General features: G+C 40.4%; 2 protein-coding genes and 1 non-coding gene across 3 annotated transcripts; 2 read left to right on the top strand and 1 right to left on the bottom strand.

Moving 5' to 3' along the window:
- The first annotated feature begins 2,151 nt into the window (after positions 1-2,151).
- On the top strand, positions 2,152-2,224 carry TRNAR-CCU. Its single transcript has one exon. It is a non-coding gene; the product is annotated as a tRNA-Arg (tRNA).
- A 776-nt stretch (positions 2,225-3,000) lies between these two features.
- On the bottom strand, positions 3,001-6,663 carry LOC585177 (uncharacterized protein sll1483). Its single transcript, XM_785014.5, has 5 exons — positions 6,438-6,663; positions 5,670-5,875; positions 5,173-5,368; positions 4,554-4,778; positions 3,001-3,485 (listed from the first exon to the last, which is right to left on the bottom strand). Exons 1-5 carry the CDS (start codon positions 6,619-6,621, stop codon positions 3,373-3,375), a joined length of 924 nt encoding a protein of 307 aa, XP_790107.2. The 5' UTR covers positions 6,622-6,663; the 3' UTR covers positions 3,001-3,372.
- Positions 6,664-10,737: 4,074 nt separating this feature from the next.
- On the top strand, positions 10,738-18,892 carry LOC105436558 (adhesion G-protein coupled receptor G2-like). The gene is made up of 3 exons (XM_030986214.1): positions 10,738-11,039; positions 14,968-17,412; positions 17,894-18,892. Exons 2-3 carry the CDS (start codon positions 15,778-15,780, stop codon positions 18,176-18,178), a joined length of 1,920 nt encoding a protein of 639 aa, XP_030842074.1. The 5' UTR covers positions 10,738-11,039; positions 14,968-15,777; the 3' UTR covers positions 18,179-18,892.
- The last annotated feature ends 675 nt before the right edge of the window (positions 18,893-19,567 follow it).

Below are 19,567 nucleotides of genomic sequence, written 5' to 3'. Positions count from 1 at the left end.
AAAAAAAAAAAGTGAAAGGCGTAAATATTCTTTTAAAAAATGAAACGCCGATAATACCAAACAACAATGGTAATGCTTAAACCCCCTTGCAATGAAACTCCCTCTTTTTGAATCCATCGCTTTTCTTCTTGCTCTCTATATACGACCCGTATATGTAAGGAACGAGAGGGTTAAGGGGAAATGTTTAATTAGGGTAAAAGAGATCTGGGGGGAGGGGGGGGGAAGCGAAGGCGAATAAGAATAAGAGAAAGGAAACAGAGAAGACAAGGAATTATCAAAGTCACCTAGTTTTTAAAAGGTGAGATTCGTAGGAATAAAGAAATATGATTAAGAAAAAGGACCTGGGTGTAGGAAAGTTGCTCGGGTGAAATTTTGTTAATGGGAGCATATTTAGCAAATTAAGATTAAAGGAATTTAAGTGTCTTGTAGGTTGAAGTTTTGGAATGAGAGTATGATTAAAGAAGAAGCTCCAAAATATATAGTAATAGGTGTAGGGGGTATAAAAGGAGGCTTGCTCCATTTATAGAGCTATATCCAAATAATTCTTGCACCGGGGGTAATGGTATTTTGGGAGATTCTAGGACACAGAGATAGGAAAACGGGACAGGTCAGTGTGCGGACAGTAATTTTTGATTGTGTAAAGGGATTTGATTGACACTTGCACAAATTAAAAACTCATCTGGGATTGGAGAGTGTATTGGGGTTGGGTTAGGGATGCAGGGATAATCTAGGGATTAGTGGCATATAAAAAGCGATGTAAACTTGATTTGACTGGGAGAAGCGTGTAGGAGAGCAACATAGTTTACAGAGGAGAAGACAGTATAGAGCCTCCCGGGAGGAAAGGAAGGAGATAGAAGCCATGAGTCGATAGACTCTTGATGATATGTTATAAAAATTTCACCATGTTGCACATCTCTTCTCGATGTTTACCACTTTTCTTCTCTCTTAAACTGATTCCGGCATATCAGTATATAAATTGTGGAGCGAAGTTAGACCGCCGACCAAGAGACATGAAATAACTATTTCCAGCTTTGATGAGTAATGTGGAGAACCATGAATGCTGATCGACCGCTCAGAGCCGTGACGCGGAGAATCACAAATGCTGATTGACCGTTGAGAGCTGTGTTGCGGAAAGCTACGACCGTAATCACGTCGTCATCGGGAGCCGTATCAACGAGAATCGCGTTTTTTTATGAGGAAAATCCTTGGTCCTGGTTCCTGCCACAAGTATGAACTCCAACAGGCCAGCCGTGTGAATATACCTTACCTAGAAGGCCACACCTCGACATCGTGGTGATGAGTATGAACTTTAACTGAGCGTGTGGTCGACCACAAAATCTTCTCCAAGTGAACTTTTCTTTCTTTCTCTCCTCCCCTTCCCCTGCACTGTATGTTATTCTTGTTCAATGAAGACGCATTTTATTTTTTATTTTCCCTTCTCATTATTCTCCTTTTCCTTCTATTCTCTTCTCCAACTTTCCCCCTGTCCTCCTTTTCCGCCTTTTCTATCCTCTCTCTCTTTTCCCCTTTCTTCTTTTCCCCCTCCTTTTCCACCTCTTCCCTTTTCTCTCCTCCCTCTTTTCTTTTTCGTACTCTCTTCCCTTTTCTTTCTTTTCCCCCTCCCTTTTCTCCTTTCTCCCTTTTTCTTTTCCCCTTCCCCCTCCCCATTTTTTCAGGGGGCGGTTCACGTACCCCCTGTGCTCCCTGAATACGCCACTGGTATAGTCGTATAGATATACAGTTCCCTGCGTTCTGATTGGCCGGCTGGATAGACGTATAGTCGTATAGTTTTATCGTTGTACGGATAAGGGCATGCTTGGCCCGCCATATACCCCGACATATTTACCCCGACTTGCTCTTTACCCTATAGGGTAAATTGCCTCCGTCTGAACAAGACTATTGTTCAAAACTTGAAAGTATAGAGGTAAGGTCAACGACTCGAGATAAAATAAATGCGGAGGCCAACTATCATAAGCATGAATACGTTAGTCGATAGCAGCCGAATCTTTTGTCAAACTTTTTTTGCTTCATTTATTGGGGAAGTTTCAGCGTTCTCACATCCAGGTCTTCACATCCATAATTTATTCATTCATTCTCCTCTCTGAATTTGAGATTGGGATCTTTCATTCTAAGCTCCTTCATACGACATGTGCCTCCGTGGCCTAATGGATAAGGCATCGGTTTCCTAAACCGGGGATTGTGGGTTCGACTCCCATCGGAGGTGAGCTTTGTGTCTCATGGTCTTTTTCTTTTAACCACCCCACACAATACTACGTTCGAAGAAATATAACCCAAGTAGGAGAAAAGAAAGAAAGAGAGTGGGTGCAAATGGAGATGGAGATAAAGAGGCTCGATCAGTGCAGCATTTATCGATTATTTTGTTAATCAATTTTACGTACAACTTGGTTTTATATGAGATAGGGGAGTTGCTGTTAATTATAAAAGTGTGCCCCCTGACTCTCTCTCTCCCTCTCTCTCTCTCTCTCTCTCGTTTGATCTATCTTGCTCTCTCTCTCTCTTTCTCTTTACTCTTTTCTCCTATATCATTCATTCTCGCTCATAGGTATCCAGTTACACCTAGTCCTATTTCTCGTTTTTATCTATCCTTTCTCGCAGACCTGTATGAGTTATCCATATAGTCTCATTGGAATTATAATGTATGTAGGCCTGCCAAATGATCAAATTCAGACCTAAATATTTGTTTTAAGTTGAAGAAAAAATGATATTAGTTTCGTGATTGAGAACGGAAATACACACACACACATAAACATACACAAAGCATTTTGCTCCAATCTGAACAAATTTTCTATCCCTTGTAATTTACCCCTAAATGATCTTAAAAGAAAGGAACAAATCTGAAAAATTTCACTTTAGTATCACGTTTTTGTATACCTTCAACATTATCGAATAGTTTAATATTTATCTAATATACTGTTACCAGTTTTCCACCCCGTATGATATTCCGAAAATTATAATAAAAGAAAGGAACAAATTTAAAAATTTCACTCAAGTTCTGTCTTTATTTCTACACACATACATGTACATGTTTTTGAATGCGAGCCATAGCATTTAGAGCAGTTCAACATTTTCCAATAATTGAACATGAAATGCTCAAATATAAAAATCCGAAAGTTATGAAAGGAGGGTTTCGAGAGCAAACTCTGCTTTGCCGCCACAAATGTGGCGTTATTTGTAATTAAGTTTATATTTGAAGAAATAAACAAAGACATTTTAAGTTTCAACAATTCATTTCTCGCATCTTTTCATGAGTTTGTTTCTCATTATCACATTGCTTAGAATTTTAACTTCTTTCATGGGCTCGAAAAAACTAGTTATCTGCAAGAGAGTTTGGATTTAGTGAAGACAGTCCAGTTAGAATACCATCGGCTTTGCGAAGACATCATCCATCAACCACATAACGCCATTGTTCACAGACTGGTCGGCAAGGGCCACTGTAGCCTCGTTCATGTACATGTAGAGTATGCCTGTCATACCAGAAAATGATAATTTGTGGAACAATTAAGACATAATGATCCAGTACAGAGCCTTAATATACCATGACAGTAGAGAAACGGGTGGTATTCAAGAGAACAATCTCACTCCATCCTATATACCAGATATTCCAGTATGTACACTTCGATTACCATCACAACATCATGATCAGAATGGCTGTTAATCCTGTAAAACGTACATGAATACAAATGGAAACCCAGCCTTTATGGTGTCAGCTCCTGCACTGTGTAATTAGTTATACCCTTAGCAATTAGGAATATATCTGCTCTCGATATTTAAGAAAAGCCACAAAGAGCGATCTTTTCTTGCAGTAGTGTATTAATATAATAATGTTATCCAATTCGATCATGTAAAGCACAGAATATTATTTTGTAATCATAATGCACTGAACAAAATTAATACTCAGAATATAGTCTGCGCACAGCAGGCACAGGGAGCGGATGTATGTGTGCGTGTGTGTCTGTTACAAATTGATGATGTGACGTCATACAAAGTAATATCCGAATGTCGAAAACCAATTGAATATTAAGTATTGGCTTAAATATGACCATCGGAATAAATAGATGTCCTATGGGAACTCACCGTTATAGTGCTCCGGTTCCTAATGTTATAAACCAGAGCAATATAACAATGAGTTCCCACAGGACATCTATTTATTCATATAGTCATATCTCAGCCAATACTTGACATTTTCAATTGGTTTTCGACATTCAGACATTATTTTTGATGGTCTTTCGGAAAATTAAGAACAAAATGAGAAATTCTAAACTTGGATTGTTATGATGTCACAGCTTCGGTACTCCATAGGATCACGTAAGTTGTAGCGTTGGATCGATCCTCTTACAAGGCCAGGCCTATTCACGTATGACCTAATATATAATCCCACCTAGACGCTAAAACGTCATCTATTTGTGCTCAGCTATTCCATTTGAATATAATGACCAATGTGTTTGCCTTATCTTTGTAGAAGATGTAATATTTTTTAAAATCCCAAATTCAAGACCTATTAAAGCATGATGAACTATCCTTTCGGAGCTTACCTTCTTTCTTGCACATCTTAGGATTAAAGAGGACTTTCTGGCCTTGTACAGTGGTAATGAGAGTACCAGGTCTGATGACGGTGGAGTAGAAAGCACCAGGAGCGACGTGATATGACAGGATCTCCGCAAGCAAGGTCTTGTTTGCTTTCAAAGCTGTGATGTTCATCTCTGGCACCTTCATCCAAGCAATGTTTTGAGGAGCAAAGATGGTGAAAGGGCCCTCACCTGAAAAAAAAGCGTACAAATAACAATAGACAGAATCTATACTTGCCACTTTTTATCCAGGTGATGTAAATTGGTATCCATTAGGGGGTAAAACTGCTTGAAAGATAAAGCCCCTTGGCCTTCCGTGGGTAACTTGGCTAAACTGGGGTAATACATTGTAGTTCGCACAGCTCTTACTCGAGAGTACCTTGCGCTTTTGTTTGCCCATAGTGGGCACATCAGTGCTTTTATATATTGCGTCAAAACTTTTTTTTCTGGGGGGGGGGGTCGAAGTTTTAATCAAATACATTTTTCACATATAGACACAAATGCAGTCCATGTACACGATAGATACTGCTTTAAAAAATGAATGAAAACAAAAGTTATTAAAAAGTGTTTAAATTTTAGCACGCACCTGCGAGTGTTGAATCCAACCCAGCCATCTTGATTAATTCGAGCGTGAAACTCAGACCAGGAATCATCTCCATAGCCTCCATCATGTTCCCATAAGGAATTGGGTAGATGACCTTTTCAATTCCATGGATGACGCCATTCTTGGCCATCTTGTCGAATAAGGTTATCTCGGCTCCATTAGCACCGATAGTGGTGGTCTGTTAGGGAAATAAGAGTTTTCAACCATTATTGATGGCAATAGTAATTCGTTTGTTTCACAATGCAATCGCATGACCAGAACTGGTTTTTACCTTTAATAGGAGGTCACGGGAAAGGGTCCTAGCATCGCCTTACCCTTCTCCCTTTTCTTTTAATATACTCTCCTTTTCGAAGGGGGGATGCCCACGTACCCCTATCGCTAGGGCACTACCAGTGTTTCGGTTTTGATAATTATCATATTACGTCATGATTTTATTTTTAATAAACCATTTGAATTGATTTGATATGAATAATTTGTACCTGCCACCAAGTGACCATGTTGATACGCATAGGGACACTCTTCATGAGGGTTGGAGCCATCATGTTATCTTTGATCATAGTCGACATCACTTTGCCTTCAATGACGTGAGACTTGAGGAGGTTGACGAGCACAGTCATGTTATTCAGATTGACGGGTCCTAGCATAGCGATGGCCTCGTTGGTCGGTGCGAAGACGGTGTAAGGACCTGTACGAGATATTTTAATTCATGATTAATGTCCGCTGTACTCAGTTTGGCTTCACTTTGCTAACGACGGGCTGCGTCAACGACGCGATCATTCTTTGACGCGGATTGGAACTCAAGTCCCATCTAAATTTATGCAAGCCTCCCCTGCCCTCTTCAACAAAATGTTGATTAACCTTTAATTTAGGAGAGTCACATGTAGAAAAGGAATTATAATAATATGCCGTTCTTGAAGAGCGCACATCATAATTTATAATCATATAACGTCTCTATATGCGCTTCCACAGGACTATGGATATTATTACCCTGGCTTTAGCTCCGGCGACCGTAGCACTATGTGCATTCAAGGAAAACATCCTACCAAGTACCAACTAACGTACACCTGGGATGAGTGTGGCAAATTTTGGACATTTCTTGCCGGACCTTGTAGTTCACAGTCCGGAGACCTATCCACTAGACCCCAACACTTCTACATACAAGGACCCTATGTCCCCCTACCCAACAAGTCTTATTCTAGATCCGCGCCAGCACATTTTGATTTAATGAATAAAAGGAGAAAATATACCTCCAGTGTTGAGTGTTTCCTTAAGTCCAGCCATCTCAATCAATTCAACCAGCTTGGTGAACCCCAGAGTAGTCAGCTCATCGACCAGTCCCATAGGCGCAGATTCTCCCATGTAGGCTGCCGAGTCGAAAGGCACGGCCATGGCCACTCCGCAAAGCGCGGCAAACAACATCAACATCTTCATCTTGGAGGAGGAGCTTACCGATCCAAACGAAAGTCAAGACTGATTCGATGAGAATGACTTCCAATCTTTCAAACGTGCTTTTATAGAGACCTGCTGTCCTTTAGATCGTTGAATTGAAGATCGCTGATGCAAGCATAGATGATTGACGATAACAAATATTTACCCTCTGTCGGTAATTTAGACATTAATGTTGTTTACTTCGATTAAATTCCCAACTTCAATGACACAATATGGTAGAGTAACAAAATTAATTTGTCGTCTTTATTTGTGCTGAGTTCAGTGAGTTTGTGAATTCCAAGAACCTTCGGAAGATTGGATCATGTTATATTAGAAACTCGAAATAATAAGGGCATTCTAAGGGGGTGTATTGGGGTAATTATATAATATTTTTTTATAGAATCTTGGGTCACTTTGAAAAATTTATTTCATCACCACCATTGGTGTATTTGAATTGTTAAACATTGTATTACTTTATAGAATGAAAAGATGAGATGAGATCCAGAGGCGTAGCGAAATTTGCTGTTATTGTTGGGAGGGGGGGGGGTACATTTCTTACGTGGTAAAAGACCACAGATAATGTGCTCAATTTTACTTTTGTTTTGCCATTCGATCTGGGCCATGTGCCCCGATGCCCCCTACCTACGCCTCTGGATGGACTGTCCTTATCTTCGGACAGACTTTCAGCAAAGTCTATGCCTCTTGTTATCAACCGCCGCTTCCTCTGATGAACATGATGGAATAGCAATGTGTTCACGTGATACCATAGTCAAACTGACACATCTTAACGATAAACTCGTCTCCTTAAAATGTCAGACATAGTCTTCTTTTTTTTTAAATGGTTTATCGCATTAAAAGATTAATGTGAATGTCCTTGATCTGTTGACCGTTTCGAGGGTTAATGACGGTGATCTAGTTCCTAATTCCCGATGTAACCTAGTTCAGAATCAAGCCTATTTAATTTTGATTAAACACTACCTCCGCCTACTTACTTGCTTCCAGCTGAAGATGGCGTGATCATTAAGTTAGGACGCCTGGTGAAAAAGTATTTTCTCAGGCTGGGCCAACCAACTCAAACCAGTTCGTTGGGCTGTTTGAGTTTGATGGGCTGGGCTGGTGGCGGCTGGTGAGCATAACTATGAGTTTGTTGATAACGCCATCTTCGGCGGCTTAAATCAAGTGAGTACGAAATATAGAGAACGGTAAGATTCTGGACTAGATGTAAAACCACGTAACCTAACGGTTTACTCCATGTTTTCACGAAGTGACGGTAGTGAGGAAAATCGTAACGCAAAGTGAATGCAATTTTTTTTCACTACCGTCACAGCGACGAATTTATAGGACATAATTTGGATTAGCATGATAACTTAAACAAAATATTTAGAAATCGCCTACTGAAGGAACTATTAAATTACGACTACATCCGGGCTATCGCCACCCCCGGTCGCCACCAGATACCGGACAACAATCTCCAGAAATTTCAATTAATGAATATAATTGTTACTCTTGAAATGATCACCTAGGACAATTTTATTTATTCAGGGGCCGATCTCAAGGGGTATTCGTCTAAGAGGAAAGCCGCCTGATATGATATAAGTCTAGGGTTATTGTCATAGGAGGGCAGTAGTCCGGTGTTGTCCTAATGGTAGTTTTTATCAGGGGTAGTTGTCCGCGTGTTGTTGTAATGCAGGAATTTATGGTCCAGAGCCGAGGATTTTTTTTTTTTTCGGGGGGGGGGGGGGACTTATTTGCTTGTCGAACTGATGGTGACAAGTTACATATGTAAAGCCAAAGGATTTTTCCATTCAATCTTTTCAAAACAGTATTTGATTTCCACCCTTTCTCTCTGTCTTTTCTGTTGGGGTCGGGGGGGGGGGGGGGCAATACATGGCTCATAAATCTGGACTCAGATAAGCTGTGGAATCTCGTCTGCGATCCACGGTGGTATTGGCGTGTATTGGTATACACAGGACGATGTTTATTATCTTGATATTTTAGAAAGTGAATCATCTGTATCACGAAAATTACTTAAAGTGTTCATAAGAAAACACTTTAACTCTAACTTTTATCCAACCTATCTTTATTTGCGTTTTGACCTTAAATGCATGCTACATATACAGAATGATGAGAATAAACTTATATAGCGAGTATAGCTTTCTGATCATAACGTCCTGATGCATTTCCAGATAAGTCTGGACAATTACCGTAGCTGAGGAAAGAGTCACGACTTGTTTGTCAGTGCATTGTAATCAGGCGCGTACGCAGGGGGGGGGGGGGGGGGTGTTTTGGGGGGTTAAACCCCCCCTTTGGTATTTTTATGTGTGTAAACCCCCCTAAAAAATCCCTAAAACCCCCCCCCCCCCCCCCTTTGGATTTTTTTTTTTTTTTTTATTTTTTTTATTATTTAAAAAAAATAAAAAAAAAATAAATAAAAAAATTACCCCCATGGCTGACCTAAGAAAGGTGACCTTACCCCCACCCAACGGAGCAAATTGTCAAATTTTCAAATTTCGAGAAAAAAGAAAAAAAAGTGTCCTCTTACCCCGCCCCCCCCCCCCCCCCCCCCCCCCCGCTTATTCAGCGGTCGGTTGAGTCGTTGCGATTTTTTTGGGACCAAAAAAAAAAAAAAAGTGTCCGCTTACCCCCACCCCCCCCCCCCCCACTGAGCGACTTTTCGGCTGGCTGAGTCATTGCGATTTTTTTTTGGACTCCCCCCCCCCCCAAAAAAAGTGTCCGCAGTAGTAGTAGTAGTAGTAGTAGTAGTCAGGCACGTACGCATGGGGTGTTTTGGAGGTATAATCCCCCCTTCAATTGTTTTTATAAAATAAAAAAAAAAAGTAACCTGACCCACACCCCTACTGAATGAAATATCTCACCCCACCCCCCCCCCGCTTATTCTGCGGCTGGCTCAGTCGTTGCGAAATTTTTCCTCAAACACTGGAGGGGGAAAAAAAATAAAAATGTAGTATTAGTAGCAGTAACATCAGTAGTAACATCGGTAATAGTAGCAGCAGTATTTTTCCGGTGTACGTGTTATGGAATTAGCAATATCCGATATTTTTACAGTTTCTATTTTTGTTTTAATCATTAGCAGTGGTCACAACAAAGTAGTTGTATATAGCCCAATAATCAAGGGATAATATGTCTCTTTAATATTGTTTCTTCCATTTTGTTGTTCATGAATATCAGAAATCCATTATTGAAAATATGTATGTCTTCTGTTAACTCGACAGTTCATCAAATATTTGTATCTTTAGTAGTCAATTTTATTCATGTTCTAAATATGAATTACCTTAAATATATGTTTGTTAATTTGTTGCATCACATCACATCTTCTGATTTGATCATGATCGTGGGTGCGATTGTACCCTTGAATGGACCTACAAAAAGAATAAAACGTAATACATGTACTACCCACACAGCCAAATCGACTTCAACCCGACCGATTCTTGGCCATACGTGGCAATGGAATTATTTGATCTCGGTCTATTGTTGATCTGATATGAACTCGGTGGTGTGGCTGTGGTATAAGTCTATAATAATAATACAGCGTCCAATCATATCCATCCAGCACATCCTGTAAGCGAATACCATTATGTATACCATGATATACCAGCACATTCTCGAATCAGATATCCTATACCGGACTGGTGAAGCATCCAATAGGAGGTGGCGTGGGGGGGGGGGGGGGGGAGGCCTTCACACTAGGAGGACCAAAAAACGGTTTAGGAGGGGCTGTATCATTTTCATATCACATATCTTCACCTCCTCTCCCTCCCTCCCCCTTTCTTTCTAACTCTCTCTCTCTCTCTCTCTCACACTCCCTCTCTCTCTCACACACACCCACACACACACGCACACAAAAAAAACACACTCTCTCTCTCTCTCTCTCTCTCCACTTCTTTTTTTTAAATAAAAATCATTTTCATTATCATTGGGGGGCTTCTGCAACTCTCAGCCCCCATACTCATGCCCAAAATTACGCCACTTTTTTTCTTTCACGAGTCGCTCTTGAAAGCACTCCAATATTTGTTATATTTGGCTTCGACGACTTCTGTTGAAGTGACAAAAGAAGTGACGTCACAATAGTTTGCATGTGTGACCTGTTAACGACTGAACTTGAATATCAGGGTGAAGCGAGGCCATATAATGCTTTTATAACTCTTTTGTTAAAAAAAATACAGTGTATGAAGAAACTGTCATACTTGTATTTGCTCGGTTTCTCATACAGTAAGCATCATTGGGTCTGTTCGGTCAAATGTAAAGTTTGTGTTCAAGCTGCACTTCGTATGTAGCTAATACGTCTACCTCTAAACGTTGTCGTAGTTCCTCACTCAGAATGGCTCATCAAAAGGATCATTTTGTTCCATGGTTTCAGAGTGTGTATTTGTGTTTGTTCTTCAGTTTCATATTGCCAGGTGGTAAGTTATTAATTGCTTTCGACTTTGTATGTACCATTCCCCGCCATGACGGTTAATTGGGTGTTATAGAAACTGAGGTGGAAGGTTTTTATCAAATGAGCTTGCAACTCCAATCACTCTGTCATTAGAAGTTAAACATCAGTTTCAGCACCTTCTTTGTCTGGTTATAAAACAGATTGCAGAAGGGTCTATTCCGGTCTTGAAGATCATGATATTTTTTTTTTACCTCGCTGAGGATGGGTGATCAGTTATATCATTATCTTCATTTATCGGGATTTCTTATCATGAGTAAACCTTTATGGTATCTATCGCTGACTGATTTACCAATAGACTGGCGTCTCATTATAAGCTTTTTGGTAATGAACATGTTGATCGCCTCCCTTCACAATCTCAAACTAGAAATTTTCTTTACCCCCATCAGCTTACACCACTGTCACACTAATGAGGCCAACACCAGACTGACTGCAGACTGACCAATAACAGATTACGGCCCAAACTAGGGCGGTTTCCATTGTGTTTTGAGTCGGTTGGGGGCTTGACTATAAAAGTACGACGCTAGTCACAACCGACTCCAAACCGACAGATTATTGGCCATTAATATACCTCAGTCACACTGCCACAGTGACTCCACATCGACTCAAAACCTCTTGTTTAAAGGGAGGAAGTAACTTTGTCTCAGATTCTGATTCAAAATCCTGGATTCAGCTCATGCTGAAATGATAATTATAAATCTTTAGGTCAGTCAGGAAGCCCATGACTTTTACAAGCCGATTACCTGTCTGATTATCAAGATATTTATGATTGGAAATCGAAATCAAATTTTGCGTTTTCCCTGGTTCACACTTTAATCCAGTGGCGGATCCAGGGGGGGGGGGCCGGGGGGCCCGGGCCCCCCCCCCTTGAGAAAAAAATCATGTAAAATCACGTGATTTTTACCTTTTTTGGGGGTTGGGCCCCCCCCCCCCCTGGCGCTCAAGGGGGGGGGGGGGTGCAAATTGAATTTTTTTTGAGGATCAAAAAAAAAAAAACCCCTGGGCAATCATCCTCCGGAAAATTACCCCCCCCTCCCCCGGAAAATTACCCCCGAGGACAACTACCCCCAAGGACAATTACCACCGAGGACAACTACACCCCGCGGACAATTACCCCGAGAAAAATTACCCCCCCCCCCAGGACAACTACCCCCCGCGGAGAATTACCCCCGAGGACAATCAGGATTCATTGGCAAAAGACGATCTGTACGGCCATGCATTATGGCTCAAGGCGTGGGCACACAGAAGATTTTTTCTGTTGGGGACCAGGGGTAAATTCAATGAATTATTGACAATTTATTGCATTTTTTTTTAATTTGTGGGAACTTCCCCCTTCCCTAGCCCCCGCGGCGTACAGTCATGGTTCAGTGGCAAAGCAATGGCCTCGAAACTGTGAGGCCTCAGGATGAAAACCGTGTCGATGTGCTATATTAGTGCCCTTTTGTGGGGCATTAATCCTCATGACTGTCATTTATGACTTAAGGGCGTAGGTCCCTTGTTGATAAGCATAGTACCATACACATGCTTAGCAGTCACGCAAAACAAACACTGGCAAATTATTATTCAATAAAATCTTTTAGGAATAAATCATTGTCAAAATAATTCCATAAATTGGGGTAAAAAAATATATCCTACGTTATAAGCGACAGTGTATATCTTCGGGCGCCTTGCTGTCAAAATATTGTCAGCGAGCGAGGAAGAAAGACACTTTATTGTTTTTAAAATTTATTTTCTCATGTAATTACATACTCTAACCGTTTCTGATATTTGTTTTTCACAAAATCAACGTTTTTCAAAATTATTGTAACTAAAAATCATTCTCTTGCGGCACCCCGGTTGACAGTGGCGGATCCAGGGGGGGGGGCCCGGGGGGCCCGGGGGGCCCGGCCCCCCCCCCCCTCTTGAGAAAAAAAATCATGTAAAATCACGTGATTTTTACCTTTTGGGGGGGTTGGGCCCCCCCCCCCCCCTGGCGCTCAACGGGGGGGGGGGGGGTGCAAATAGAAATTTTTTTGAGGATCAAAAAAAAAAAAATGTGCTCACTACCCCCCCCCCCCCCCCCCCCCCCCCCCCCCCCCCCCTAAGCGAATTTTTGGCCGGCGCGATTTTCAAATTTTCGGGAGCAAAAAAAAAAAAAAAGTTGGGCCCCCTCCCCTAAGAAATCCTGGATCCGCGCCTGCCGGTTGAAAAACGCTGCGCAGGAGTTACAAAATCAATGAGATGAATTACCGGAGACCGGATCTTCATTGTCTTTTGACATGGCACCGTACATATATAACTTGAAGGCAATTTTTATTTCAAAATAATTTAGCGTACAAGAAAACATATTATACTTCAGCATGACAACAGAAATAAATAGATAACGTGAATTGAATGAGGGCCCATTATACATACAAAGACAAATACACGATCAGCTGATTGAAAAAGTTACAGAGGATGCATAAATAAAATCTTACATGCTAATTTCTTTGCTGTGCCATTGTTGGGGAGAGAGGCTGTTACGCATAGTCATCTGCGCGCAATATTTGTTAAATTTCTAAGAAATGAAATTTTAAATAACTAAGAAAATAAAAATTTCTGAAATTTCTGAAAGAATCTTGCATTATACGTCACAGTGTTACAACTTCCTCGGGGTGATTGACGATGGGGGGTAGTTGTCCTCGGGGGTAATTGTCCAGGGGTGGTTGTCCTCGGGGGGTATTTGATCTCGGGGGTAATTGTCCTCGGGGGTAGTTGTCGGGGTATTGTCCTCGGGGGTAGTTATCCTCGGGGATAATTATCCTCGGGCGTAGTTGTCCTCGGGGGGTAATTGTCCTCGGGGGGTAATTCTCCGGGGTAATTGTCCTTGGGGGTAGTTTTCCCGGGGTCGATTTTCCAGGGGGGGGGGGGGATTGTACAGGGGCTAATTGTCGTGATACGTTGTTTTTGGTCTGGTGCCGGTCCCCTCGGTGTGACTAAGGTATTTTCAATAGCTTGTTTGTGATCAGGCCTTTCATCGACTTTTTAAATATAAATTATCAGAATTATTGAACCTCTTGCACCCAATCAGAATTTTATGAGGTATTTTTTATTCTATCGGATCGACTCTTCCCAAGAAAAATCACCATAACCCAGACAGTTACCTCGGACAATTACACTTCTAAACCTGTCCTGATTTTTTCGCTGTATACCGTATTTCTTGTCAGGGTTTCCCCCAAAATCTACTTTAAGTGTCAAATTAGTTTATAATTTGATACTTTAGTAAAGATTGGAGTTGTCGTGGTTTAGTGGTTCATTCACTATCATTGAACTGCAAATCCCAGCCCGACACAAACGGATTTTGGCAAGACATTACTCCACATTTGCCAATCTCCACCCAGGTGTAAATGGGTTCTTGGTAATTCCTGGGGTAAGAATAATTGCAGTGCCCTCAGGAGGAGCAGCATTGGTGCTGATGTTTTTTTTTTGTAGGTATATAAAATAAGTATTATTGATTTTATTTTATTTATTTAGCAACAGCAATACATTTCATACAATAATTTACATATACAAGAAGAGAATCTATTGGTTGGTGAAAGGGGCCAGATAATAGCACATGTACTAGTCGAGCCTTACCCTTAAACAGCTAAACAAAGTATTATTATCATTATTAATATTCATATTAACATTATTAGTAGTAATATCATTATTATAAGTAGTAAAAATGCGATGTTGTATTTATGTTCAGATAAACTAAAAAACAACAGTAAATCCGCAATAACCTCGGGTACCAGAAATATGGCAATTTCAGTATGTGTGCGTGAGTGTGGCGGGAGGGGGGGGGGGGGAGGGGTGTCGGCCCCTTCTTGTTTTATGTTGGAAAAATTTACGTTAATTTCAGCTTCCGTCAATATTTCATTGTTTCTTTTCTATTACAGGCAGCCCCTTTGAAGGTGCTGAATTATACAAGAACTATACAATACTTGGTTGGACGGTCCCCGTATGCACGCTTTCTCTATTATGCAACAGTGACGAATCATGTTCTACCAGCTACAATTCTGATGGAGGATGTCATTGTGATCCTTACTGTTTTTATTTCAATGATTGTTGTATCGACTATCTTAATGAGTGTAAGACGAACCCTGCTGATGATGTCTTCCATGAGGCTACTGAAGGCATCGATCCAAGTCAGTTCTCCTGCGTGCAACCAGCGGGAAATCCCCGTTACAATGATAAGTATTGGATGGTGAGCCAGTGTGATGTACGATGGAGTAATGAAGAGATGAAAGCAAAGTGTGAAGGGCAGGCAATGGATGAAGATCCACTGACATTAATGCCCGTTCAATATTTGAAGAGTATCACATTTAAGAATGTGTATGTGCTGTTTGTAACTACAAAAACATCAGTGGTGTAACACCCTGGGGAATTGATGGTACATGTCTCTCTGAAGAATACTCAGATTTATCACGAAGTGAGTTCTCTGTCCAACAAATCGGTGATATTATGAGGGACTGCCTCATTTGGAACTTTCAGAGCCCCTTCTCACAAACGGCTGCAAGGCAGTGCAGAAATTCTGAAATTGTAACATGCGACGTCGATCGTGAGAATGAAACAATGGCTCTCTTGGCGCAGGCTTGTGAGTCGTACACAGGCATTATCAGCATCTACAAAAACCCTCACTGCTTCATGTGTAACGAGGCTTTAGTTTACAATCAAACGATGGAAAGAATCTATTTGAATTTGATTACATGAGATGTCCCCCTTTTACCATTGACTTTTCAATTGTTTCACCTAACATTCCTTACCCCAGTTACCCGATTTCTGTCCTTTTCGATTTTTCATCTGTGGATGGGCTCTCTAGCCAGGAGCCACTAATCGATCTTTCTTGTAGAGATAACCAAATATTTGATAAGTTTAATAAACTGTGTATTAATCTCACGTGCCCAGTAGGGTATGATCTCATAAACGGCACTTGTCAAAGGCTTCCTGCAAATTCCCATTGCTCGTTCAAAGAAGCCATTCCTATTCTTATTGAAGTGGAGTGCATGTATAATGATGGAGACATGTCAAACTGCCATCCCGATGTGCGTTTACACGATTACGTAATTTCTTTAATCAATGGCAATTACTTATCCTCGATGAATCTTACCATAAGTAGGTTCCAAGCCGAAATCCAGGGGAATGATTCATTCACCAAATGTACTCAGAACTTGGACATTTGGGGCTATCTAGGAATCAATATAGACGTATCTCAAGAAAACCTCGACAGTGTTTTCTTGTCAACCAACCAACAAAGCTCAGCTGTGAATGACGTCTGCAGCAATATGACTTTCATGATATCTATTGGATGCAGCAACACCAATGAAAGTTGCCCTAACAGAATTTTGTCTACGGATGAATTTATGAAATCACACGACAATGCAACAGGACAGGTATTTTTCCTTGGAGAAAAAAAATACAGCCTTCCGGAATCTCTCTATGTAATTGAATACGATATCACATCATCTGGAATGAACTTAAAACGAGAAAGTTTAAAAGGGTGTCAAGTTCCATCTGAAACTTGTGCATTAGTATCACAGAATATATCACTATTTGTTGACTTGGGCAATGGATCTTACATTTACTCGCCTCTTAACAGAACCCTGGCGCCGAATGACTATCTGGATGTTGGAAATGACACAATTTTCGTTTGCTCTTACGTCTTGGTAAGTGAGCAGTCTTCTGCAGGATTCCTTCGTTTTACATCTGCTCAATCAATTTTAAGCACCATCGGTATTTCCTTGTCTATAATTGCTCTTATCGTAACATTTGTTACTTATCTCAAACTCAACCTTCTTCGGAAAGCCACGTCGAACACTCTCATCATGAGTCTCTGCATAACTCTGATCTTCGCCCAATCTATCATCTTATTTGGTGGACTAGCCGCGATGAATTCTAATGCATGCCTCTCGTTTGCTATCTTGGGTCACTTCGTGTGGATCGCAGTTTTCTCTCACACAACGGCTCTTGCTTTCGATTTACACCGTCGATTCGGCATAGCAACGAAATTTGGCCGAACCGATGAGGGCGCTGCAGTACTTTCAAGGTTCCTTCTGTTTGCATGGGGATGTCCAATACTTGTGGTTGTTCCTTGCCTTGGAATTTATTTCAGCGGCACCAGGCTTCCACACTTCAACCTGAACTACAAAACAGGTACTTGTTGGATCGGTGATGGTATGGCCAATTTGTACGTCTTTGGAATCCCCGTCGCTTCTCTCCTTGTGGTCAATCTCATTTTGTTCGTCATGGTAGTTGCCGGTCTTCACCAGATGAGAATGAGCCCTGTCAACAAACACAAGAGTACAGATTCTAACATATCATCTGACCTTTTAATTTACATCAAGGTGAGTACTTGTTACACAAAAATAAACTGGATATATAGATCTGAGGCCGTTGCATAATAAACACAGTTTCATTTGTTTTTGAGACACCAGTGAAAAGAAGAGAAAGGGGGAAACAATATTGGAAGAGGTATGTAAAATACGTCGCTGTTTTTTTCATCTTCAAACATTTTATGAGAGGTAGCTTGAAACCTTAGTGATCATGAGTATCGTACAGAATGTCGTGGCGATACTGTATTTGGCTCCGTAGGGGAGAACATTTCTAATATATACCATCCCATAATAGAGTTTGTATCATATCTTTGAGTGTATTCTCTGCAAAGAAAACATACGCATAAAGAAACATAATGTACGGATGAAATGTCTTTTCTCTGTTTACTGAGAAATAATCATACTGGCCTGCAAACTTCTTTTTTTCTTTCATTCATTGTTAAAACTATGATTGGTTCTATTCTTTACTTCTTGCTTTCCCTTCCTGGAACAGATGTCCACTCTGCTCGGTTTTACCTGGGTCTTTGGTTTCGTAGCTGCCTTCGCTAACGTCACAGCTCTCTGGTATATCTTTATCATCCTCAATTCTCTCCAGGGAGTCTATATCTTCATTGCCTTTATCTGCAACAAGCGTGTCTTCAAGCTCTGGCAGGACTCTTGTACATGCCTCGATAGGGTCTTCTCGACTTCGTCCTCCAAGTCAAGGGCGACTTCGTCAGACGTGGTAACAATGAAAAAATCGGACTGGAAAACGACAACTAGCGAATCGATGCTCTGACTCAATTGCTAGGCATTGCATCATGGTCATCAGTATCCACATACTTTAATGTTCCACTTAATAATAACTGAATACACTTCTTTACTCTCATTTTCCCTTTCTTACTTTCTGTCTTTCACTCGCTCTCTCTCTCTCTCTCTCTCTCTTTCACTTTTTGTTGGCCAACCGCTATTCCATTATGCATTGTTTACATATAGTATGTAAAAATGTTGTATATACATGTACATGTCTACATATGACAAGGACGTCAGTTCAAGTTTTGCTTATGTATGACGACCCTTTTTTTGTTTATGTCTGATTTTATATGACCATCTTAAGAATATTTTTGTGAAGATGTGTATTGAAAGTAAATAAATATCATTAGACGGAACAAAATTAAAACCTGACGGTTTGCCAATGCTTACTAATGGTGAAAACGGGTTTAGCATATGAGGTTAATCGTAGGTCTAAGTTGTTCCTTTTTTTAACGTTATTTGAGACCAGGGTCGAGTTCGACTAGATTGTAAATAAGCGGACCGGTGAGCCTAATCGAAGTAAATCTTGAATATAATTTAACTGGCTCTTGTAAAATATATAGATTCTAAAAATAAATGATTCTACGTGACTTGTATAGACAAATGTAGAAAATGTGAAGTTGATCACATGTCTGTATGCAGTAGTTAATGTAAAATTACATTTCTGTCCTGTTTGAACTCATTGACCGCCTCTTGAAAATAAAAATAATACACAACATTTATTAGGCGCACCATAGTCTGACTAAACAAATATTTACCAAAACTTATGATAAACACACAACTTATACATCTGTTCTTGATTCAATAAATCATGCATATATAATAATAAAAATAAGAGTGAGATCAAACATACATAAGGTCAAACATAGGATCAAACATAAGATCGAACAAACAAGAAATAAGACGGTGTGCACCTCCTTTGACCGACTCACAACTGCAGCATATCATTCATGAATAAAAACGGAGCGTTTTCAGCAAGGACTTAAATTGGTCAAGAGAATGAATATTATAAAAATGTGCTGGTGATTTATTCCAAAGGGGAATTTACTGAGAAAGCTCGATCGCCATATTTTGTAACGGTACGAGGTCCAAGGTTTAACTGCAAGGTTGATGATGATCAAAGAGGTGTTAAAGAACTAGAAGAACGTAAGGAAATCAAATTTGAAAGATATTTAGGGGCTTGGCCATGGAGAATTTTGTGTGTAAGAAGAAGAACTTTAAATTTTATACGATGGTGCATGAAGAGAACGCAATATTGGGGTTACGTGCTCAAATTTTCTCGAGAGAGTAACAAGCCTTGCAACAGTATTCTGAATTCTTTGAAGTGGAAGAAGGTATGAATGCGGAAGGCCAGAAAAAAATGAATTACAATAAT

Source organism: Strongylocentrotus purpuratus, unplaced genomic scaffold (genome assembly GCF_000002235.5).
Source record: "Strongylocentrotus purpuratus isolate Spur 01 unplaced genomic scaffold, Spur_5.0 spur5_scaffold_15, whole genome shotgun sequence".
Lineage (NCBI taxonomy): Eukaryota > Metazoa > Echinodermata > Echinoidea > Camarodonta > Strongylocentrotidae > Strongylocentrotus > Strongylocentrotus purpuratus.
The sequence above is the reverse complement of the archived record's forward strand: the minus strand, read 5'-3'. Positions and strand labels throughout refer to the sequence as shown.